General features: G+C 40.5%; 1 protein-coding gene across 1 annotated transcript; it reads right to left on the bottom strand.

The window, feature by feature from the left end:
• Positions 1-576: 576 nt before the first annotated feature.
• Positions 577-24,737, bottom strand: LOC140242114 (eukaryotic translation initiation factor 3 subunit A-like). Its single transcript, XM_072321876.1, has 20 exons — positions 24,572-24,737; positions 22,883-23,073; positions 22,272-22,408; positions 21,157-21,320; positions 20,888-20,946; positions 19,175-19,315; positions 18,077-18,285; positions 17,153-17,324; positions 16,594-16,791; positions 15,711-15,827; positions 13,678-13,866; positions 12,920-13,057; positions 12,153-12,362; positions 11,211-11,315; positions 10,143-10,256; positions 8,982-9,104; positions 8,335-8,488; positions 7,708-7,795; positions 6,170-6,253; positions 577-3,375 (listed from the first exon to the last, which is right to left on the bottom strand). The coding sequence occupies exons 1-20, from the start codon at positions 24,618-24,620 to the stop codon at positions 2,100-2,102; spliced, it is 3,918 nt and encodes a 1,305-aa protein (XP_072177977.1). The 5' UTR covers positions 24,621-24,737; the 3' UTR covers positions 577-2,099.
• Positions 24,738-24,817: the final 80 nt, after the last annotated feature.

Genomic DNA, 24,817 nt, shown 5'->3' with positions numbered 1-24,817 from the left:
TGCAACTTAGATGTTGATGTCATAGGCTAAACCCAAGCTTTAAATGTGTGTGTGTGTGTGTGTGTGTGTGTGTGTGTGTGTGTGTGCGCTATTCCAACCTCACAAGGTTCCACAAGTCTGCCATTAATATCACAATACATGTACATGTACCAGGTACAACAAACAAACGCACATTTACATTATTTACACATTATGCATACACCGGGACACAACACTTACTTCTTTTTCTCTCTCTGGTGGCCTCTAAAATCTTTGAATTTGAAATTCTGGTGGCCCAACAAAGAAATGGAGCGGATTGAAAAAGAAAAAGGAAATATGAATTTTAGATGCCCAATCAGGCCACCGAAAGACAGCCTTTATGGACATTTGGTGGCCCAACATAAATTTTTAGAAGTCCTGGGCCATTGGGCTTCCACTACGTCGAGCCCTGCATACACTTAGTACATGCCAGCCTTCAAATGGGCATGCACATACACATACACACAATAAAGTGGTGACAACCTGCATGTTGATAGCATCCTCAGCCGGGTCTGAAAAGACATCACAGAAGATCACAAAAGCAAAACTTACAGGAAGTAAGGTCATATGGTCATTTATTCTTAATTTTTCAATTTCCAAATTCCATTCTCATAACACCATTATCTTCTCTTTGTAAATCAAATGAAACTTTTTTTTTTTTTTTTTTACTGTTCATGATAAATGAAAATGTCTACTTTTTATTCAGAGTCATCACCTACTATGACATCTTCATAGAAATAAAATCCATTCTGTCAGTAATATTAGTAAATATGTATAATCAACGCATGAGCTTTCATTCCTTGAACTTGAAAGTTAGATTTGGTAATGATCTGCCGCTGGTGGCGAGAAAGAGATATACATGCATACGAGTATTCCATCTTACACAATTACAATGTATGTCAGATGAGCAAGAGTTTATTCAGCATACAAGTGGTGATTAGCACTACAGTACATTACATGGGAACCACTGTACTCAAAGGAGGTGTTTCACAAAGAAATTAGATTTATGTCGATCTTAAGAGTTAATTACATAAACTTCAGGGATGTTGTGTGCGTGTTCAATGAAATCCCAACTTCCAAATGAAAATGAACATTTTCAAGACTTTTACATGCAGCCACTGATATCGATATACAAAATAGAATGATGACAAAGAATTTTCTGCAAATTTTGACAATTTGAAAAGGATTCCAAAAACATAAAATAAAGCTGAACAGGGAACCAGTGGCATACATAATACGAATTAATCGCAACTTCAAGGTTGACTTCTTTGTGAAACACCCCTGATGTTTTAACCCGTTGAGGACGAGTCCCAAGTATACTCGGGCAAGCGTCTATGGGAAATGCGTGCTGCAGCAAAATTAAACCGTCCTCAACGGGTTAAACAACACAACATGTCTCGTAACATATTTGTTCTGCCCGTAACTACTCTACTGGATGTCGTACGATGGAAAAATTATTCACTCATAACTAGCTGTCAGGGGAATTTGAGAATAGTGAGCACACTGATTATAAATGAAGAGTATTAAAACTGTTATTTACGCTTTCACAGGTGGAGAATTGGCATAGTACCCTGTGTTACACAGTATTATAGTGATACACAATCATGCCTAAGTGAAATTGAATTATTTTTATGACAAAAGAATACTGTGGATTTAGATTGGAAAACATGCTAGTGGAGACAAATTGGTTTGAATGATATCACTCATTTTCCCAAATCAATCATATTTGTATGATTGCAACAAATTATATGTAACAATTCAAAAATAAGGTGGCATTTTCCTAATTAATTATCATCAAATATCATACATGTTTCTTGTAATATTTGTCAATATTCTTTATAACTGAACAAAAATAATATAAATTTATTGTTAATTAATCCAAACCACATAAGAGCAAAAGTATATGAATGCAGTAGCATAGAGCTGAATAAACACACTTAAAGATATATGAAGTAGTAGTAACACTATTACATCTAACTAGCATACAGATTTCTAAGTGAAGGATCTATGTGAGAGAAAACAAGAGATAGAAAAACACAGATGTATCCTTGAAAAGTGAAGAGGTCTCGCTCGCTCTGACCCTAGCGACGCACGGTGGTCCATCCCTCATCTTCCTGCTCGGCAGGTCTCCTACTCTGCTTGGGCGCTGCTCTCCACTGCTCCCCTCCCTGATCTCCGCCCCTCTCGCCTCGATCGCCACCTCGATCGCCGCCACGACGCCATGAGCTCTGATCATCCATGTTTCTTGGCGGGCCATCTCTCCTCCTGTCATCCCGCGGGCCACGATCATCTCTTGGAGGACCACGCCCCTCCCGAAGGGGAGGGCCTCGGAAATCACGACCACCACGATCATCACCCCCGCGACGCCATGCTCCGCCATCCCGATCGCCACCTCGATCTCCGCCTCGACTTCTCCAATCTCCTTCTTCACGAGGAGGTCGATCTCCATCTCTCATGGGACGATCTCCATCCCTCATTGGACGATCACGTGGACGATCCATGCGCTTGAAGTCATCTCTAGGACCAGTGGATCGCCAACTCCTGCCGTCATCAGCATCCCGACCACCATCTCTGCCCCAGCCTCCGCGGTCATCACGGCGTCCCATGTCGCGGGGACCGTCATCTCTCCTTCGACCAAAGCCTCCACGAGGACCATCATCTCTTGGACCTTCATCGCGGCGCCCGTAATCACGAGGGCCACCATATGACCTAGGACCATCTTCACGCCGACCAAAGTCACGTCGATCATAACCTCTGGGACCATCATCTCTTCTCCATCCAGACCTGTCATCCCTTGGACCTCGGTCGTCCCTTGGGCCGCGGTCGTCTCTCGGGCCTCGGTCGTCTCTCGGGCCTCGGTCATCTCTCGGGCCTCGGTCGTCTCTCGGGCCTCGGTCGTCTCGGGGACCCATGTCATCTCTGCCACCACGGAATGGACGGCGATCAGCATCATCACGGAAACCATCAGGTTCATCGAGGCGTATATCTCTGCTGGCAGGGCGGCGGATCTCTCCTTCATCAAAGCGAGTTTCCTTAGGAGGAGGAGCGCGGCGTTCCTCCTGTTCCACTTCCCTCGGACGCTCCCTCTCAGGAGGAGCCTGGTAGAATTCTCCACCCTCCTCAAAGCGGATGTCGCGACTTGCGAAGCGACTCCTCTCCACTCTCCTCTCCTCCCTCTCTGGAGGAGGTGCCTCTTCCGGTGGAGGGCCCGCATCCTGCTGGTCTTGAGCTGGTCCTCGCAAGTCTTCACCGTCAGGTTCTGGGTGTGGTTCTGGGCGACGGAACTCCTCTCTGCCCCTTTCACGCCATCCTCCTTCTTGAGCATCCCGTAAGCCTGGGCGGTGTATTTCCCGCAATCTATTTTGATAAGAAATTGCATAAAATGTTTTGTAAAAAAAAAAAAAATCATTCCTGGAAAAGTAACAATTTGAAATGGAATATAACATGTTTATATAAATGTATGAATTAGATATTTTAATTTTCTCATCAATGAAATGCACAAAGAAATCTCTGATGTGATGTAGCTGTGCAACTCTCTGTTTTTGTTACAAATTTTGAATAGAGACACAAATGTTTGCTCTCCTTCTTGTCAAGAATTACTCTTGACTCAGAGGTACTCTCTCTGAATTACAAGTATACATTCAAACGAAAACCTTTTGATGTTGAACATCTGTATCGCGTCAGGATTATTCAAAGCATAGACCAGACTTAAGAACAACTGCAAGAGCACACACGGGGAAAACTACTCCATGCATTCTCTGGCCACGTGTGACAGACCACAATAGTAACCCCGCTTTCTCATGCAAAGACAGGACACTGAATATCCACAAGATACTTCCCTAACACATCTGTTTGTGGACTTATGGAACTACATCACCCCTAACATTTCCTGTACCATGAGAGACTACTCTTGAGCAGCTTGATATTTGCATTACAGCCAGATTCTTTTCTTATTTTTAATTCTAAATTTATATCTTTGATACTCAAATCCACTCATTTACAGTTAAACTCGCCTAAGTCGACGTCGCATATGTCGAATAATCGCGTAAGTCGATGATTTTAAAAAGTCCCGATTTTCCCCCATTGACGTACGTGTATTAATTCACTCACAAGTCGAATTTTGTAAGTCGAATACTCGCCTAAGTCGATGAAATTCCAAGAACACTTTCACGGAAAAACCATTGAATTCACTGTGCCTAAGTCGAATAAGATTTTACTGTGTAATAAATCACTGTCATTTATTATTCATTATTTATTACTCATCATTATTTTGTTTGTCACACGAGTTTGAGGTGACAAAAAAAAAAATGATCTAAAATCAAAATTCAAAGCGATCGCATGGGATCGTTTAACTCTCTTCGTATTTGGAGGTCCGCTGGTACAGCCCTGTCAGCTGTCGCGCTACGTACGTACAGCGTTCGTACAGTACACATGCGTTCATTTACATGTACAGTATTGAGCTTGCAGTGTACATGTAGCTAGCTTGGCATTTGCAGCGCTGTGCAGTGGAGTGGTATAATGGATGAAGCTGCTGAGTTTTCAAAGCGGAAAGTAGGGGGAAAGTTACGGGCACGGGTAAATCAGAATTGCACCTCTACACGCATTTCAAGCCACGGTATGGTAAACTGGAATCAATCACTGCTCAAATATCGTTCATATTCACTTCCCCAAGGTTTAACAAGGGTGTAAAGTAATCGGACCTGTGCCAATACTAATGCACTGTCCATGCAAAGTTAGCCGCGGCCCTGCTGGGCGACTCGTGCTGCGGCACACCGTTCCAGCTCTCGGCTCCAGAGTAGACAACATATATGTACATTAAACATACATGTATGTACCTGTGGTGAAACTGTAAGTCAATTTTTTTTCGACTTACGCACAAGTCGGAAATCGCCTAAGTCGACGTGTTTTGCTCAGTCCCGAGAAGATCGACTTATGCGAGTTTAACTGTATTTATTTATCATTATTATTTTTTTTGGGGGGGGGGGGAGGGGGATAATTCATCCACTACTTAGATACAGTGCACTTCCCTGACAACAAACATGATTTCAATGAAATTCTTGCTAAAATGAAATCAAAACTCGGGTCCCTAAATTATCATCTGTAAATGCTAATACACTTATAATGTTTGATCATAATGAAACTTCTATATAATGAGAGAAAACCGCAGGTCCCTAGGACTTTGCTATAATGGGAGTACACTGGATTAATCTTTTCTTCTTTTTTTTGCCAAGTAAAGTTTATGTGTATAAGGGAGAGGGCGGTTTAAGGGATCATATACTTTTGGTTGAGACCTAACTTACGGTTTCTCACATTTTTGGTGAGATAATGAGAAACTTCTTGTGAAATATGAAAGAGCATGTGATTTCAAGAGGAATTCAACGTTTATTCGATGAAAATTGGTTTTGAAATGGCTGATATATCCAAAACAGAGAGATCCCAATAAAAGGTGGGACCCACCTTTTATTTTGATTGCTTTGCTTTACTTTGTTCTTGGATGTCTCAGCTATTCCAAAACCAATATTCATCATATAAATGTTGAATTCCTCTCAGAATGATTCTGAGAGGAATTCAACATTTATATGATGAATATGGTATGCTCTATGCTCTGTACCATTTCAGAAGTGGTTTCTTGGTATCTCGCAGAAAGATAAAACCTCAATCCTCATCTACACCAATACTACAGTATGTCCCAAAAAAATTACAATCAGATTTTCACATTGATAACATCCAATATGATTAAACTGTCCAAATGCTACTTCAGGATCTTAACATATAACATCTTAGCTCTATTTTGCAGAAAACCCTATTCAATTTGGTTTAGCGGTCACAGAAAAACATGGATTTTTTGTAAAACGTGTCATGAGCCTGATTCTCCCAAGTTTACCACTTGGGTGCTCTTGGAACTGCAACACAATAGACAGAACTTGGAGGGAAGAGATTCCCAACATGCTCTACAAAAGTCCTCATTTCTCTTTGACCACTGAGCAAATATGATGGGGTTTTCTGCAAGATGTGGGTAATAAGTTATAGTTTCATACCCTGAAATTGAATTTTGACTGATTCACTATTTTTAAAGTTATCAATGCGGAAGGTCCCGTTGTAATTTTTTTTTGGGGGGGACATACAGTATACCATCCCCTTTACGGCATACCTTGGTTTCTCATTCCTCCAAGAAGGCTCCTCTGGTTGCAATGAATCCTCCTTCATTCTCTGCTTCTCCTCAATCTCCCTCATCCTGTTTTGAAATCACAACAAAGAACATCACATTTCCTTGTTATATCGGGGATAGAACAAAAGAATATAAAAGGAATGGGCCCTTTGATGTTACCTTGTTACCTCTGCGAAGGGTGGAGGGTATGTTTTCATTACCGTTGGTTGTTTGGTTTGTTTGTTTGTTTGTTTGTTTGTCCGTGTGCAAAATAACTCAAAAAGTAGTTAACAGATACGGATGAAACTTACAGGAAAGGTTGAGGATGACACAAGAAACAGATGATTAAATTTTGGTAGTGATCCAAGAATTCTGGGGGAATTTATGCAGGATTTTTTATATTTTGGCAGGTAGGGTCAATGAACTTGGGAGTTCAGGCTGCGTGTATTTGAGGTTTGCATGCGCGCACTAAAGTGTGCGCTCTAGTTTCTACCAAGGTGAGGCGCGCCGCGCAGCTGGAAGTTTATGACGTAACAAAAGGCTTTCTATATTGGGAAATCGGGTGATTTTCAGTACACAATGCAGTACGTATGGGTGGAAATCACTGATCTCTGTGGAAGAACAAGATCAGTGCGGATGGAAATGAGCTGCATGCTTGGCGGAGGTCTGCACTCTCAAGAGTGCTTCTCTAGTTATATCATGTATCCCATTATATTCAACCTCGTAAAAAGGTTCCACTCTACCAGTGCTAGCATTACAGTATGTCTGAAAATTCTGCATAAATTGGATGTACAAACTATATAACGACTAACACGTAAAAGTTACTGAGGACACAAGAATTTCCACTAAAAGGATTTCATCTTGCATCCAAACTTGTTATGAGGAGGTTCCACTGTACCACCACTATTTATATTTTCACTTAATTACCTCCATCAAGGAAGAAGGTTATGTTTTCTTTGGCGTTGGTTTGTTTGTCTGTATGTAAAATAACTCATAAAGTTGTGAGAGGGTTTGGATGAAACTTGCTGGAAAAGTTGATGACACAAGGAACAGATGACTAAGTTTTGGTAGTGATCCGGGAATGTTTATGAATTTTTGAAGGACTTTCTATTTGCAGACACACTGATAAGAGGCCAAAGCTTCTGAATTCGAACATCGGACTGCGTACTGCTTACGCTTTGGATTTTACGTAATCTCGATTTTTTTCTGGACATATCCGTGCGCCAAATAATACCAAAAAGATATTTGGAACACAGTATGGATGTACTACCCATATTAAAGTCACATACCAAAGTTTCATTTTTCGGCAGTGAAGGAAAATGTGAAAAAATAACACTTGTTTTGAGACCAAATTTTCTGTTTTGGAAGCTAAGTTTTGACGTTATTTTCAGAGGTTTATCCTCAATAAAACCCAAAATAACAAACATTGCGCGTTACAGAATAGTTTCTTCTTCAATTTGCTGTACATAGATTTAATCATTTGATGGCTTCTGAGGTGAGATATACTAGTAACTGTTAATATAACTAGATACAATTCTTACTTTGCCATGCGCTTGGCCTCTTGCTCTTCCAGTTTCTTCAAGTGCTCCTGGTACTCCGCCTCAGCCTGCTGCTGTTCCAAGTCTCTCGCTGTCAAAATGGAAAATGAAAATGTCACTTGAATGTGGTTACCCACAAAGCAGAACCCAAGGCAAGACGTTTCACCAGAGACAAGACTGTTAAAAAGATACCACACTTTGAAGCACATGTCAAAATTAACTCTTGCTCTTTGCGAACCACCCCTTCAATATGTTCTCATGACAACTGGGGTCTCATTGTAAATCTTCAAAGAGAGAGGGAGAAAAAAAAATATCCATCACAAAATACAAGAAGCAAGGTACACTTTTGTTATCAGGCCGCTTTAGTAAGTTCAAAGATATTTTAAATTTCGAAGGTATTTTGAAGTTGAAAATTATTTTCCCAATGAGGATTTAGCACTAGGTGATTTAATGCACCTAATATAGACATAATCCAATTGAACATGTAGGATTCAGCATGCTGTGTGAGGCAGGTGTTGGGGAAAACTTTATGGTAAAAAGTCTGTTATAAAGGCATGCATAGAATGTAAATACACATGTCAATCATGATAAACTGGCCGATTTTAAATCTGTGACTTCAAATAAGCACACCTCGTTTAGCCTCCTCATCCTTGCGCCTCTGCTCCTCCTCCTCCTTCTCCTTGTACCACTTGGCGCGACGATCCTCCTTACGCCGCGCCTTGCGCTCCATCAGCCGCTTGGCACGCTCCTCCTTCAGCGTCTCCTCGTACTTGGCCAGCTTCTCCTGTTACCATGGAAACAAAATGCCACATAGATTGTCAGTCATCACTCAACAGTGAACTGGGAGAGTTTGGCCAAGATTATCTATCTGCATGGAAGCTGAAATATGACCATGGCACCACTTTCCAACGCTCTTTTCTGCAATCTCAACATGATTACAATTACGATCGCAACTAAACAATAAGTGATCAGCTGCGACAGTGAGGCTGGATGTCATTGCTAAACTGGTTCGTGTAGCATCCAATAATTGCAAACCTCTTTCTACTACAGTATATATCCCACTTTTGATCAAAGTTCTTGCAAGTATGTCAACAACCTGAAAAGATTCTTTACATTATGGTCTTTTCCTCAAAAGATTAACTTACAATTCAGACAGACTGGAAGTAACTGGGTATAAAAGTATTCAGAAAATATACAATCTCTAGCTGGCCCATGTTTTTAAGTAGTTACAACACAGAGAAATGATGGATAATTAGCTAGACCATGCAGTGACCTACCTGATAGAGGTTATGACGTGTCTGTCGAAGCATGTTGAGGAAGTCTTCACGGTCATCGTTGATGCGCATCAGTCGCTGCTTGGTGACCAGGGCAACCTCCCTGTCTTTTTTCAGTTGATGGACCTGCCGAGGAAAAATACAACCAAATATGGAAGACAAAACAAACAGATAATGTGTTACTGACCATAAAAGCCTAAAGAATGTGCACCACATCCGGTCAAGCTAGCAGTCGTGAAGGCCAAGTGATTATGTCTTTGCAACTAGCCAACTGACATATCACATGGATGCATCAAAAGGAGAGAATTCACCACCATAGCTTGGCATAAACTGCATCTTAACATTCCGTCAAGTTCTGAAGAGGCCACTGTTTTTTGTGTCATACTGTGAAACCAGAATTGCTGCACCGGTTTTGCACTCGTGCAATTCACTTGTCATGTATGATTTAGCTATTTAAGCTAGGACATCAAATCTCTTCTCCCACCAAATATATGTGTATTACTTTAAAGCATTATTTACCATTTGCAGATGAAACAAATACCTAGCTTCGTGCTTCAAAATAGTTGTAAAAGGTGAGTTAGGGATAGAAACAACTAATGTTCAAAATTGTAATGCAAAAATTTGAAGCAAGAAATCAGTATTGTGAAATATACAAAATGTGAACAAAAGCTATAATAAAAATGTTTCTAGACTAAAACCATCCACATTTATGGTTTAGTGGGAAAAATAGTGCAATCTCCTTACATTTCAGGCTTTATTATGAAATCATACCTGCCAACATTTCAAGATGAAATATCTTACTCGTGGATTGCAAAAATCTTATTTTATATGCAAACTGAAGTTAAAAATCTTACTTTCGGTCAAATCTTTAGAAAATACATATGAAAGGTATATCTAAATATTTTTCAAAAATCTGATTTCTCTGACAGAAAATCTGATTTTGCTATTTTTAACGTAAAATAAAAAAAAAAATCTTACTGAATCTGATAAAATCTTACTAGTTGGCAAGTGTGTGAAATATGTATATGGTAGGATTTTTTTTGTGATACACCTGACCTACACATATGCATCAAATGTGATATCTCAAACGTTTTTTTAAATCACTGCTCCCAATGGTAAACTGTACCTTTAATTGTAATTGAAAAAACAAAAATATCTCCATACCCTTTCTTCCTCCAGCAGCTCCCAGAGTTCCTGGTCCTTGATGGCCATCCGCTGCGCCTCCTCTTCCAACATTGGGATCTCCTCAAGACGACGGGCTCTGGCAAAGTAATCCACCTGTTGTCATGACAACCACAACAGGATGATAGCAAGATGAGGTGTGGTATCACTGAATGCACTAAATTCATCAGCATGATAGAGTTCCTGCACATGCATAAACTGGCTTATGGTGAAAGGAAACACACTAAATGAAGAGTTTGATTGTAGAACGAGTTAACTCCATTCTTGTTAATTTGTGGTATTTGCGATAAAAAAGGTGCAAAAAACAAAGAAGGTCATACAAATTTGGGATATTCTCAATCATTACCTCATGAATATTCCTTGTTATGTAACAAGCGAGGTATTACTAGAGAGATTTCATTTTGCTCAATCTGATGACGGACCTATTTAAAAATGCTTTAGAATGGCACTTATTCTACTTTGCAATCAAACTCTTTGAAATCTTGATTATCATTATTATTCATGGTTTATTGCAATCATGACTCTCAGCAATCTCATGCTCACAATTGCACGTAAAAAACATGATGCATACATATAAATAAATATAACAAAAACTGTCCAATACCTGTACTGCAAATATAATCATAAAATTATGATTCTTTATACATACAGAGTAAAATGCATAAAAATATAATGAAATTCCAATACTTTGCTTAGAGTAAAATGCCTCTTGGTGCATTTCGAACATCTGCTGAGGTGCGTGAGGGATGTGTCTTTAAGCATGTGTGTGTATAATGTGTATGCGGTTATGTGTGTGTGTGCATTTAGCGTGTGTGTATTCAAGCGTATTATGGTTTTGTGTGTTTGTTCTTTACTGAACTGCTCCCATTTGTATTCAAGGAACATGCATACACAAAACATCACAAAACCATCTATTACTTTACTACAAATACAATCACAAAAACACTTCCTTGCATAAATAAAGCAAAATTATTTAGATATAAAATTCCAATTCTTATGAATATAGATAAAATATTTTGGCAGCCAGAACGAGGAAGACTTTGTACTGACCTTCTTCTCCTGTGACTTCAGCTTGACCTGCAGCTCCTTCTTCTCCGCTTCCAGCTGCTCCACGTGGCGAGCCATGATCTGATCAGCGTCGAGCTTCTCCAGTTCCTGATTGGGGGGCAAGTCAGAGAGGAAAATATCAACTCTAGAGATGTGGAGAAGCTTATAAACTCATTTCCTGTCCTTTGCCTTTATGATGAGATGCAGCATGTGCTGGAGATACTTCTTCACTTTGGAGTTGGTGCTTACATTTTGACCTCAAAACAAATTGCTTGTAGTAGCAACTATTACTAGTCGAATCGATATATGTATGTATATGAAGTTGCACACAGTTCAAAGCTGGGTGATTTCAAACGCACGAGAAACAAGTAGTACTACCTGAATTGTGTATGGAAAAGTTTCATACATCTGAAAAACAAAAAAAAAATCAAGCAAAGATGTGAGCTGTCCCAAACTGAATGCAACAGACTGCTCTTGGAGATACTGCTTTCTTAAGTTTTGTTACGATACTACCTGTTTGAATAAATCGACTGACCCCCCAAACATCAACCTTACTTGCATTTGCAAGTTTTGTGTTCAGGAAATCCCCCAATTAGACAATGACTTTCAACACTCTGTTGGCCGAATTCATGAAGGTGGTACAATTGAAACCATGGTTTAAACCATGGACAATTTGTAGGGAGCACCAAGTGTCGCATGGCCTATTTTGTTACGAAATAGTCTTTAATCGATGAAATGACAACATTTCGTTGACGAAATGATAATTTCATTAACGAAATAAACATTGACCATTTCGTCAACAAAATGACTGATTTCGTAAGAAATAGGTCATGCGACACTTGGCGCTCCATACAAATTGTCAATGGTTTAAACCATGGTTTCAACTGTACCACCTTCGTGAATTCGGGCCAAAGAGATCAGGCCATGACGGGTCTTTGTGCTCACCTCTTCCTCATACATGGAAAAGACTCTGGCGGCGATGCTGGAGCTCTTGATGGCGTTGATGCGCTCCTTGGCGTGCTTCTTGCGGATCTCCTCCATGTCTTCCTGCTGCTTGCGTCGGTGCCTCTCCTGGGCCTCGCGCTCCAGCCGCTGCTGCTCAGCCTCCCGCTGGGCACGCTGCTGCTCCTCCAACATGTCCTGCTCTGCACGCTCCTGCCGACGAAATACGAAGAACATCAATCATAGATTTTTATGGGGTATTTGGAATACAGTGGACTCCCGTTATAACGAAGTTCTCAGGGCCAGAAATTTTGTTATAACCAAACAAATAAACAATACAAGACATAGTACGGATGATGCTGTGGCCTGAATTATTACTTCGTTGTAACCGGAATTTCATTATGACCATGTTCGTTATAACGGAAGTGCACTGTATACACTTAAATCTTGTCAGTAGCGGTCAGCCATGGGAGCCAAAGAGAGTGGTCACTATAGACAGGTGGCCACTGCAGACAGGTTCTCTAAATATGTGTTTGTCACTCACATACATGTACATGTATTAGGAGTATTAGCATTGGAGACAGCAATGTGTATATGTATGGATTTTCATGTGCAATGTGTATAGTATGCACATGTTTCATGTATTGAGCAATGCCGCTATTGATCATGTATACTGCAGGAAAATTCTGTCATCATCCTAGTCCAAGAATTTCCACTTTTAATATACAGTACCTAGAATTACTCTGAGAATTTAGTTCGTGTCATCTCACCCTCTGCACAGTGAGGTTCTCCAGCCGCTCCTTGCGGTCCTCAATGATCTGTCGTCGGACCTGGATGGCACTGTGGTCCTTGTGGGCGGTGCGGCGGTAGTTTGTGATCACCTTCTCCTTTTGAGTCTTTCTTTCCTCCTTTAAAAACAAATAATTACATAAACAATTTTTTAAAAATGACATTTTCTTTTTGTTTTATTCATATCCTAGAAATGTCTATCAGAGCAATTTGCAAGAAAATCATTTCTGGCAACTGTTGGAGATTCTTTTTTTCCTTTTTTTTTTTCTCAACATGACTCAAAATCACTTCTGTAGTCTGGTAGATGAGCAGTGTGCTGTGAGCCGTGTGCAAATGCATAACATGTGTCATCAACTAAAGTGCAGCATAACATACCTAAAAAACATACCACAAAGGCCAAAACAACACATTTGGAAAGATAACTTTCATTGATGTGGTTACGAACTTCAAATAAAATTACAGCAAGGAGGCAAAATTGCAAATGAAACACAACTATTTCCATCAACTTGAGTCCTTTGTTTAACACCTGAAACAGGGAGAAAAGATTTTTAGTTGTTTATTTTTTACATATGTGATCTTTTTATCTGATCAGGAATTGTATATAAAACCATTAAACAAATAATATATTTTGTGTATTCTAATTGCAATTAATTTTCTTTGTGCAGAAACATAGTACTATGCTTAACATTGTATGAACATACTCATACAGCTGCAAGGATTTTACAAACTTTTTTCATACCTCGATGGTCTGCGGGTCAATCAGTCGCATGGCCTTGTGGAGGGCACTGGACATCTGGGTAAGCTGGTGGCGAATCTGTTGGGACGGCATGTCCTGGATGTGGGGGCCCTCCGGTGCCTGCAGCTCGTACTGGGAGGACGAGAGGTCGGAACCAAAGACCAGGCACTGGCGGGCGTGGTCCATGCGCACCTGTTGGTGGAAGAGAGTTGGGGACACCCAAAAGGGGGTTAAAAAGTTGGACCTCATCTGGTGAGATGTTCAAAGTCAGACTTTGTTGGCCTCTATTGAGCTTGAAGTCATATCACCGGAGATACAGTTAGTCTATAGCATGTCTGCACGATACTAACACAGGTGATTCCCATTATAATGCAGTCTTTGGGACTGGCAGTTTTCTTTTGTTATATCAAAATTTCTTTATAGCTGCACAAGTATCTATGTAAAGATACATTAAAAAAAAATAATTTGGGACCTTAGTTTTTACTTTGTTGTCATGATAATTTCATTATAACTATGTTCATTATAACTGGAGTGCACTGTAACAACATTTATGCACAGGAGTGCATGATACTACCCCTTATTTTCATATGCCTGCATTGTGTTTATCTTTGTGGATGTTAAATCCAAGTGGAACTAGGTCTGGGGCCACTTTGATCATCCCCCTAACACAACACCAATTTTCTCCAGACTTAAAATTTGTAATTGGTCAACCTTTTCCTTTTATTAAACAAACGAACAAACAAACAAATAGACATGAAGAAGGCTATGTGACAAAACATATGAACTTGCTGCATTACAAAACAGACTCATTAAAATGCAAAATTCAACTGGTAATAAAACATAAGTCCATGTTAGTCATCAAGTCATCTTGCTTTGAATGAACAGCTCACTCAAGTCACCCTCTTGAAAGAGGAGTCTACCCACAAATTCCAAAGACATATGTTGCTTTTCAATCCTTACTTAAAAAATAATAACAGGTTTTATTTCATTTTATTCGGAACTAAAGCTTATTTTACCATTTCAATGTTCAAATTTACCAGTAAAATTTATGCTAATGAGGTACAAGTCCCATATGTTGTGACGTCAAGGATGCACAAGCTTTGTGTGCTCGCTTCCGCGTCCGTTCGCGTATTATCTTCCTATAGAGTTTCACACATATCGTCCGTCTATCTGTCCACCATCACAACATCAGTGCATTCTTTTCTGAGGCCAAATGCCAATTTTTTTTCCTACTTATTCTTCTTGAATATTATTGTGTTGTTATGAATCTGAGATGCTGCTGGGCGAGACGATCGTTTTGGAGCAAAATCATACGCAATAGGTCCATTTCGACGACGATTCCTATCAGTATCGTCAGTCACTTTCAGAAGAATTACATTTCGAAGATAGAAGTAGGAGTCAAAACAAGTTCACAAAGAAATTTAGCGAAATATATCGGTATTATTGTAGAACGTGAAGTTCGGGGAAAACAACGTTGCTAGCTACCTTTCAAACTACATGCTAGTGTTATAGTACAGTTCTGTTGCGCTGCTACATATACACTTCAAGCGGGCGCGCGTTGCCTATATACAGCTTTAACACAGTCGTCAATGCGCAGATAAAAATAGTGCCAATTTACATACAAATAACCGAACTGTGGCAGTATAAAAATACATAAAGTTATTCTTTTCATCATTTTCGGTAAAACATAAATTTCACACACTTTATTTTAATTAATTGATTGATGAAACATTTGATTTGAAAAGACTATCAGAATACACACTTATATTTTACTTTATTTATTGGCAACAGTCAACTTTCCCTAAAAATTTTAGTTGTGCGTCCGCGACGTCACAGCTCAAGCCAAAACTTAATTTCAAATATCAATTAAATAAATATTCTGGACTTGCTGGTGATTTTATTGTTGCAGATACGTTTAATAACAAGTACTCTATGTGGTGAAAAAGTAAAATTTGTGGGTAGACTCTTCTTTTCATTCATAACATAGCACAGTGAGGTGAAAAATCCATGTTTCAACACTTCACATCATCACTTACCTGGACCACTCCGTTTCTGGCAGCATCCACCACCATCCTCTCCAGGTGGAAATGAGAAGAAAACTTGACAAGAGAGTAGAGGCGAGACATCTTGATGGTCTCATACACCTCAGACACCTGCAAAAGAAGAATTTCAGGATGTTTTTGTTTCAAAGAACAAAGACTGGCAAGCAATAGTATGTCCAGTAACATGCTTCACTGCATAATGGAGTAATTAGCATTCTTACAAATGTCACCACACCAAAAGAGCAAAATGGATGAAAATCAGTTACAGACTTTCAGAATTTGTACAGGGATGCCAACCTGATAAACAGCACTGCAGCATTCTGGGGGCTGAAAAGGCATAATCTCGGTGTGAAATGGTATTTTTTTTTACCTTTTTCACAATAGATTTGTAGTAATACAATTTCCGCAAAAGTATTTTCCATAAAAGCTGCAGTACTTCTGGCAGAAACAGTACAAGAAACTGACAAAAACAACAGTCGGCATCTCTGCTAGTAAAGCTTTAAGAACGCCTACTGGTAAAGAGAGATTCACACCAACATACAGGAAATACAAGAAACAACTGCAGTTGTTATTAATCATACAGTTGTCAACCTCCAGGCAAATAATCCGGAAGTTTTCACTGCTATATATGGGTATGCACCATGCACCGATAGCACAAAAGATACGGAGTTCAACTTTCTCCAAAATCAAATTTCTTAATACCATGTCTGGTGCCTTCAAAACACAATAACCAAGATCTCTCCACTGTACTACATGTTTTGTCCCATCGTGGCCATTACAAGTAGGCATAGAAAAGTCAGAAATGTCACAGACACAAGAAACTGAAGCATCATCACCATGGCAACCACCATGTGACAACTGAAGCGGAAGGACTGACCTGCTTCAGGAGGCGCATGATGGCATTGTCCTGGAGGGCTGGTACGTACTGGGCCATCTCCACCTCCTTGCTCTCCCGCAGGTAGTCCAGGATGCCGGAAACCCGGTCCGAGAGGTGCAGCGGGTGGAACTCTTCCTCCAGCCAGCGGAAGAGGTCTCGCAGCTGGGGCAGCACGAAAGGGACCACGTTGTACTTCACCTACATGGGAAAGACGCAAGATTGGCATAGTGCTGTGTGAAGTCTGTATGTGCTGCAAATTTTTCAAAAGCGAAGTATCTTGCAAATAGGGACTCATAAAATTGGCACAGCAGAAGAGAGCAAAGAGTGTATTGAACTATCACTGTGGCAGGGTGGAGATAATGGGCATCTGGGCAAGTGTCCCATATTTTTTAACCTTACCCTATTAATCCAACTTGCCCAACAAAGTTTGGGCTGCCCCAAGTGCGCTGGCAAGTGGGATCAAACTGAAAAACCATGCGACAGAGTAACAAAATCTTACACACCAACTTCAGTGACTTCAGTGTCTCTGTAGCATTCAACCTACTACAGGGTGTCTCACCAATTCTTTCACGAGCTGCTGCCTGGAGGGGGAAGTCTGCAGGCCCAGGAGGTTGGCCAGTTTCCGCTGGTTCTCGGCCGCCGTGTTGCCCATGTCCAGCATGTCACCGATGTCGTTGCGAGGAGGAGAGATGGGTACAGCCAAAGTCGCCAGGAGAACTCGGGATGCCATCCTAGAACAAACAGTCATTAGGTCTGCACTTAGAAAACAGTAATCTTCACTATTTTTACCAATCTCTTCACCAAAAAGCCCATTTTTAAAGCTCATTTTGATGTAACTGTTCTCTTATTCTTTTGGGGTATAATTTTATATACAGTGGACTCCCGTTATAACGAAGTCCTCGGGACCGGCAGTTTTCTTTCGTTATAACGAAATTTCGTTATAACCGAATGAATAAACAATAAAAATACATAGAGTTGATAATGTTGGGGCCCTAGACTTTATTTCGTTGTAACCGGAATTTCGTTATAACCATGTTCGTTATAACGGGAGTGCACTGTATAGCCTAGAAATACTTAGCATCTACAGTCTTCTTTGGCATACATCATACCAATAAATCTTTGAAACATCTACATGTATGCAAGATTTTTTTTTTTTTTTTTTTTTTTTGGGGGGGGGGGAGAATTACGAAAGGCTGGATCACACAGGTACTTTGTGACTGATTCAGACAATGAGGAAATGTAAAACTGCCCAGCTGAACACTTAAATCCATTTTGATCCAATGACTAATGCACTTGGAAGAAATTCATGACACATCTCTTTTATCAACATTAAATCTACATGCCATGTTCAGATAAATACAGCTGAAACGAACATCACTCCCCCTGTAAACTCCATGCTCATGGAAGATAATTTTCAGTTCATCACATGCTCATCTCGATGAGGGTGTATTTGTTCCCCTCAGTGAAACCACTGGTGACTCACTTCTGAATCTCTTCGGAGGTGAGATTCTTGCGGTGCTCGCGGGACAGCTGCAGGAGGCGGTGAAGGGCGCAGGCGTGGAAGAGGCCGTTGCCGGACTTCCAGAAGACCAGGCCCAGCTTGTGGTAGTAGTTGGCCATCATCTGGGGCTTGGGGGACTTCTTGGACCGCCCCATCAGGTTGTGGATGTCTTCCACTGCCTTGTATGCCTCCTGTAGGGGGTGAAAGGGGATTGCTCGGTAGCATGAGGAAACATAGGTGGTCGGACGGAATCAATTTTAATTCATTACCTATTGAGGCGCATACTCGAAAACCACAAAAAAAGCAATGTGTCAGCCAACATGTGCATCAAAGTATATATGCAAGCGGTAACAGTTGACACTAGTCGAGTCTCTTCTGCTGTGTGTGCACTAACATAGAGATTAGTGATAAAGCTGTACACAATCTGTATCAAGGATTCTTTAAGACAAGCCAGACCAGCCTTCTCCTCCATGGTATCCCCACACTACCGGGTCTTTCAAGGCATTGGTGTGCGCATGTGCCTATTCATATATCCCGGTATACAAATGGATTGCTAAGATAGAGCTTTGCTGACTTGTGATACACACACTGGGCATCAGTTTTGCATCAACACAAAAAGAGCTATGCAAAGCCTTGCTAGCAGAAATTTCAAACTCTGTCCAGAATCTGCCATGTAGAATCAAAACAAGTGTGTAAAAATGTGATAAGAGCTTTGTCTTTAACATCACACTGTTATATTTTTCTCTTCCAAAACATCAGGTACACTGTATTAGCGACAGTACAGTAACAGTCGCATCTAATTCTCAAAATGAGCTTTTCTGACAAAAAAAAAAAAAAAATAAGAGTACAGAGGAACCTCGTTTAAACAAGCGACCTGATATGAAATAATTATGCAGGTTCCATCCCTTTTACACTCTTTTGTTTTCATCCCTGATATACTGAGGAAATTTCAGTAATGCCACGCAGCTATTCATAACAAGGTCTCCTTTGTACAGTGCATGACGAAGAGACCCGTATCTCTTGGTAGCTTCTCCTTCCCAGGGGGAGAGCGTTGCAATGAGATAAAGATGACCTCCTCACCTGCCACAGCTCCATGGCGATAGCCGTGTCCAGCTGGAAGAGACGGGTGTCCAGGTGCAGCTGCTGGCTCTCCAGGTTGTTCAGGTTGATGGACGTCGACTGGTTCTGGTGCTTCTCGATCAGGTTCAGGTGATTGCGCAACTGCATTGTCAGAACAGAGAAGAATTCGGTGAAAGGGTTAATGACAGGATTTCACGTACAGATGAACAAAAATACGTAAGCAAACAACATGATAAGAACATAGAACCTTTAAGTATATCTGCAGGTTACAAAATTAGTCTACTATAAGCATGTATCGGTAGGGCACTACTGTTACATCTCTGCAAAGAGCGTGTACAAAGCTTTCCATGTGAAGATATCACAGTGAATGAAGTCCAGTACTAACTAGAAATGTCGCTACGGCGACTGGTGTATGCCTCCGCCATAATACATGGTTCTCCTAATAGGTCTATAGTACAATGTCTTGACAATGTGTGATGACAGTTTCACACAATTGGCAAAATATTAAAATGACAGGTTTGCCACAAATGTGCTGAATGTTCACTTTCCTAGAACTAGGTTCAATTGGATGAATGATTAAAACGTCAGAGTGCAGGTATTTGGGGGAACTGATGATTTTCACTTGACTTTTGACCCTTTTACAAGTTTATGCATTGAGTAATTTTCAAGGTATTGAGAAAAAGTATAATTTCAGTATCAAATGGCAAAATAGTATCATCGAAACCTGGCCTTTGACCTTTGACCCCACAGTTCCAAAGAGAATTACTGTTAGGTAGAACATGCATAAATATGTAAGTTTCATGACAATACCTTGAGTTATTTTTGAGATATGGAAGAAAAAGTGCAATTTAGCACTTTCACTTGACCTTTGACCTTTGACCTTTTGGCAAGAAACTTCCCACAGAATATATATTGGGTTATACATGCATACATCAAGTTTAAAAAAATCCTTCAGGCACTGCATGAATATAAGGAAAGTAGTTATATTTTGAGGAGTTGACCTTGACCTTTGACACATGACCTTTGACCCATGACCCCCAACTTCCCTAGATAATCACTGCCCATCGGTACAAGCATATATACTAAGTTCCATGAAGATACCTTGAACCATTTGCGAGATATGGAGAAAAACATGAAATTTCAATTTTTTTTTCACAAAATAACCTGTGACCTTTGACCTTTGACCCTGTGACCCTAAAATCCACATAAAGTATCATCTCCCAAGGATATACCCTCATACCAAGTTTGATGCAAAACTACCGCACGGTTCTTGAGATATCAACAAAAACAAAACGGGACGGACGGACATACGGACGTACAGACGTACGGACGTACGGACGTACGGACGGACGGACGACCCGAAAACATAATGCCTCCGGCCACTTCGTTGGCGGAGGCATAAAAATCAATAAAATACATCCACATCTTGAAATAGGATTGCTCAGCAAAATTAACTGAGAGCCATACATTGATATCAAGTACATCAACATTCTCTTATTGCATAAGCTGTTGTCTTCTGTAGGCTATGCACTCTCAATGTGTGTACTTTCTGATATGAGACTCAGCAAATAAAAAGGATTTGATAACTACAATGGACCGATACAAGTCTCTGGTGACCTAAAGTACTGTTTTAAAACTTTCCCAAGGCAGTCTCTGATACAGATTATCAATGATGCAATTACACAAATGCCCTCAAGTGGCTGATTTACTCACATTGTCGCATAATTTGCGGAACTCAGTCTTCCTTTGGTACTTCTGACAGAACCTAAATGCTGTGGGAAAAAAAGACAAAAAGAATTTGTGATTACCACACGTGTCTGACCTCAATCTATGCTTTTAAGCACTTAAGAATAAACATGTGAGATATATGTGACAAATGAACTCTTGGAATAGCTTTTGTGCAATCACAAAACCTCTGTTTTTACAAATTACAACAATGCAGCAGAAAAGATAGCAGGAGCTACAGAGAAGTAGGACCGTACCATTCTGGGCCACATCTTGGTAGAGCTTCTCCAAGCGGTTGTTGTTCCGCAGCAGGTCCAGGCACTGCCGATAGGACTCCCAGAGGAACTTGACCCAAGGGATCAGCACAACGCGGTCAGTCCTGGCCTGAGTGTCCTCCCCACTGACTGCACTTAGGAGGAGGCTGTGTTTGCCAAAAACAAAGACTGATTAGAACATGGCTGTTACAGATTATTTTTGCAATGATTACTTTGAGCAAGGAGGTTGAAGAGATGGAGTAACAACAGAGTTATTCCCTTTGATCTATGTTCGAAGCCGCCACTCAAAAATATTTGAAGCATGTGCCTAACAGGATCTGCCGCACCGATACGAAGACAATTGACTCGTGTCTCATTGCATTATCATCAGCAACTTTCAAAGGAAGATATGTCTTTGTGATGGTGATTACTTTTCGCTATCCCTTCTTATAAAAGCTAGGTGGTACAGACACGAGGATGTGCGAACAGAAATTGAGGAAAAAATGCTGAAATGAAAATGAAAATTACTCGACTGGGCATATGCGGGCACTAATCTGATATATCTATCAATAAAGAATTATACTTGAAGATTATTACATGTTAATTTCATTTGGGCAAATTAAGTCGAAAAGTGATAAAACCAGCTTTCCAGGATGGTACAGTTTTAAACATTTTCACATAATACAGCTCCGATTTACACTTTTGCGCAAATTTCTGAACGGAATTGACTTTTGTTTTACATGCTTTATTATTAAGTGAAATTTCATTTCATTTAATAAATAGATAAGCAAAATCTGGCCAACATTATGATAACGTTCAAAATGACTCTTCAGATTGCCCAGCAAGACGGCGGCTTGGAACATCGATCATCAAAGGCACAAGTGCACCTGTGGAATTCCTTTGTACATCAATAGAAATCTGACAACTGTTTGAATAAATTACAGCCAGTCGGAACTCTATGTATAAAACCTCCTTGCTTGAGGCACGCATACCAACAAATATCAAGAACCTCTATCACAATATATTTTGACAAAAGAAGACATCCATTTTTGCACATAATAATAATAATGAAACATCCCTTTGAAACCAATCTCAACAAATGAGCATGTCGCACGAACCTTTCAGGAGATGTTACGTTGTCAAGATCATCAACGTCGACGACCACCATCTCTGATTCCTTCCTGGCATCCTCTGTCTTGTCCTCGGCCAGTTTGAGGTACTTCCTCACCACATCCTCAAGAGATTTCACATTGACCTGGAAAGGAACGGCATCAGAAGTCAGCATACTTTGCCTCAAAGATCTTTAGGAGGTTTGGTAAAGCCAAGTACTTCCTTAGACAGTCTGTTGCCTTATTTCAGACTCTCACAAAACTTTTCCAATTCAACCTACAGATGCTACAAGGACATCAGCTAGGACTACTCACTTTTTGTGAACACAATACTTCACCCACAGAAAGTTTCAGAACCTTCTAAAACAAAGAGTTAGCAAAGAATGGAGAGTGCACTCTATGAGCACAAAAATATGCTACCTCCTGTTTATGGCTAGTGCCACTCTATCATAATAAATACCAATAATTTTTTACCAATAGGCAGTGATTCTGAACAAGAGTCTATGTGGAGACTGATGAAGTAATAATAGCATCATATCCATTATCTAATCCACTGATGGTAAGCACAAAGGAAAATGTTTACTGCTCTTGAATTGTATCGCCGTGACGACCCCACCCACCTGTTGGCAGATGATCTTGTACTGGTAGAGGCCTTCCTTGGCGATGTGGCTCTTGCGTAGATCCACACACAGTTCCAGGTACTTCTCCATGATCGGCTCATGGATCTTCTGCCAGGTCCGATGCCTCTTGCTCTTGATGACATCATACAGGGCATCCAGAGCTGGCTGCTTCTTGCCCACATCGATGAACTCTGTGTGTCAGAACAGCACGGAATGGTCAGTTGCAATGTGATTCAAATCATAATGTACATCACTTGTCTTTTTTTTTTTTTTTTTTTTGCTTAGTTGCAACCCAAGATATTACAGACTTGGAAAGTTCAGCTTACAAATTTAATTTGTTTTTCTTCTCTTATAACCTAGGTTACAGCAATTAGCAAGTTTGCGTTTCAGAGTGGAAAAACCCTTATGGGGCCGCGAACTGGGACTTTATGTTTTACTCTACCGAACTTATTTCCATATGGCCCCTTTAATACGCCAACAAACTTCACTTCTTTTTATTTATTTATTTATTTTTTTTTTTTTTTTGCCTAATGTTCTGGAGAACAGCAATCAGAGTTAAGCTCAATGCAGTACAAAAAAGATGCCATCAAAACAATCATTTCTGATAAATTGCAGAGACTCCAACCCCAAGCACCTTTTGATCAGGAGATTCTCCCGCCTGAAACCCCTAGCAAACGGGAGACTCCAATTTGATGTGCGCAAAGGGCACATCACGAGCGCAAAGCGCGAAGTTCCTTGCGGACGGGATCCTGGAAGCTCTAGGGTTCTAGATGCTCTCTCGTGCTATGTAAGGCTTATTTTTCAACATACAATGATATTAAGTAAGAAATCATTTCAAGCGGGAGACACAGAGCCAGGCAGCCCAGGGCAGGAGAATCTCCAGCGGGAGAACAGGAGATTTTGCAAAAATGGGCTTTCGGCGGGAGATCTCCCGTCAAAAACGGGAGAGTTGGAGTCTCTGAAATTGCAAATGGGTGTACATGTATAAATTCACAACTCAACAAATGCGTAATTACTGCACCAACAGTTAGACAGAGTAGCTTTTCAGTTGGATATACTTGGCACTCAACGATCAATTACACAACCAGAAGCTTGACTTCTTCCGTACTTGATGCGACTTTACCATGGTATCAGTTGAACGTAAATGACCTGAATGACGTTCAGGTAGAGATCTAAATGTATACTAGAGAGACAGATCTCGTAAATTACTCCCACAATTTGTGTTATCACTTTGGTTCTGTTTTTAATGTTACACCCTACCAAAAAAAAAAAACAAATGACAAAATGACAAAATGCACTTCTGGAAGTGGATGAAAAACCCTCATTTTGTAGCTTACTCAACTTTAAATCATGGAAAATTCATTAAGAGAGATTACTTAGCATCGTGCAAAGTGAATCTTATCTTAATTCATTCCACATACGCAAAGTCAAGATCTTTTATTGGCTGCCATATGTGATGTGCTACCATCCAACACTGCATTTACACACATCAGTCAGTCACTCACTAGACTCTACCCCACGGCCACGCACGAGTACGAGTGTCGGTCACCCATATGCTGGGCCTTTCACATGCATCTTTTCCAGCCCACACGCACAGTGAAGGTTGCGTAGCTCATTCATTGGAATGAATGACAAGAATCGAGTTCGACGACGCGCGAAATCAAGTATTTTCATGCAAGTTTAACTCACCATTTGCTCTTTTCAGAGCATTTTCAGGTCTCTGAAAATATGTAGGCATCTTGATGCCTACTAATGGACGTTCCTTTCAACGCGTTCTTCTCACTATAAAGAGAAAAGAGCGATTTTCCGCTGCGAACGTCGCAGAATCTGTCTTGATCCCAGTTCTGCAATATGGCGGGTGTGCAACCCATGTGGGCACAGTGACGTCACGATATGATTGTACAGGGTGTCAAACAAAAACCTGAGTTTTTGTGT

Source organism: Diadema setosum, chromosome 18, assembly GCF_964275005.1.
Source record: "Diadema setosum chromosome 18, eeDiaSeto1, whole genome shotgun sequence".
NCBI lineage: Eukaryota > Metazoa > Echinodermata > Echinoidea > Diadematoida > Diadematidae > Diadema > Diadema setosum.
Note: the sequence above shows the minus strand (reverse complement) of the source record. Positions and strands in the feature narration are given on the sequence as shown.

What these genes read in the sequence shown, in the direction of transcription:
- LOC140242114 (XM_072321876.1), bottom strand. Translation starts at nt 24,620, where the DNA reads ATGCCTACATATTTTCAGAGACCTGAAAATGCTCTGAAAAGAGCAAAT. An exon ending in CACGTCATAACCTCTATCAG is followed by an intron (nt 8,489 to 8,981) that starts GTAGGTCACTGC and finishes CCATGGTAACAG; the next exon opens with GAGAAGCTGGCCAAGTACGA. An exon ending in TGGAGGAATGAGAAACCAAG is followed by an intron (nt 3,376 to 6,169) that starts GTATGCCGTAAA and finishes TTATCAAAATAG; the next exon opens with ATTGCGGGAAATACACCGCC.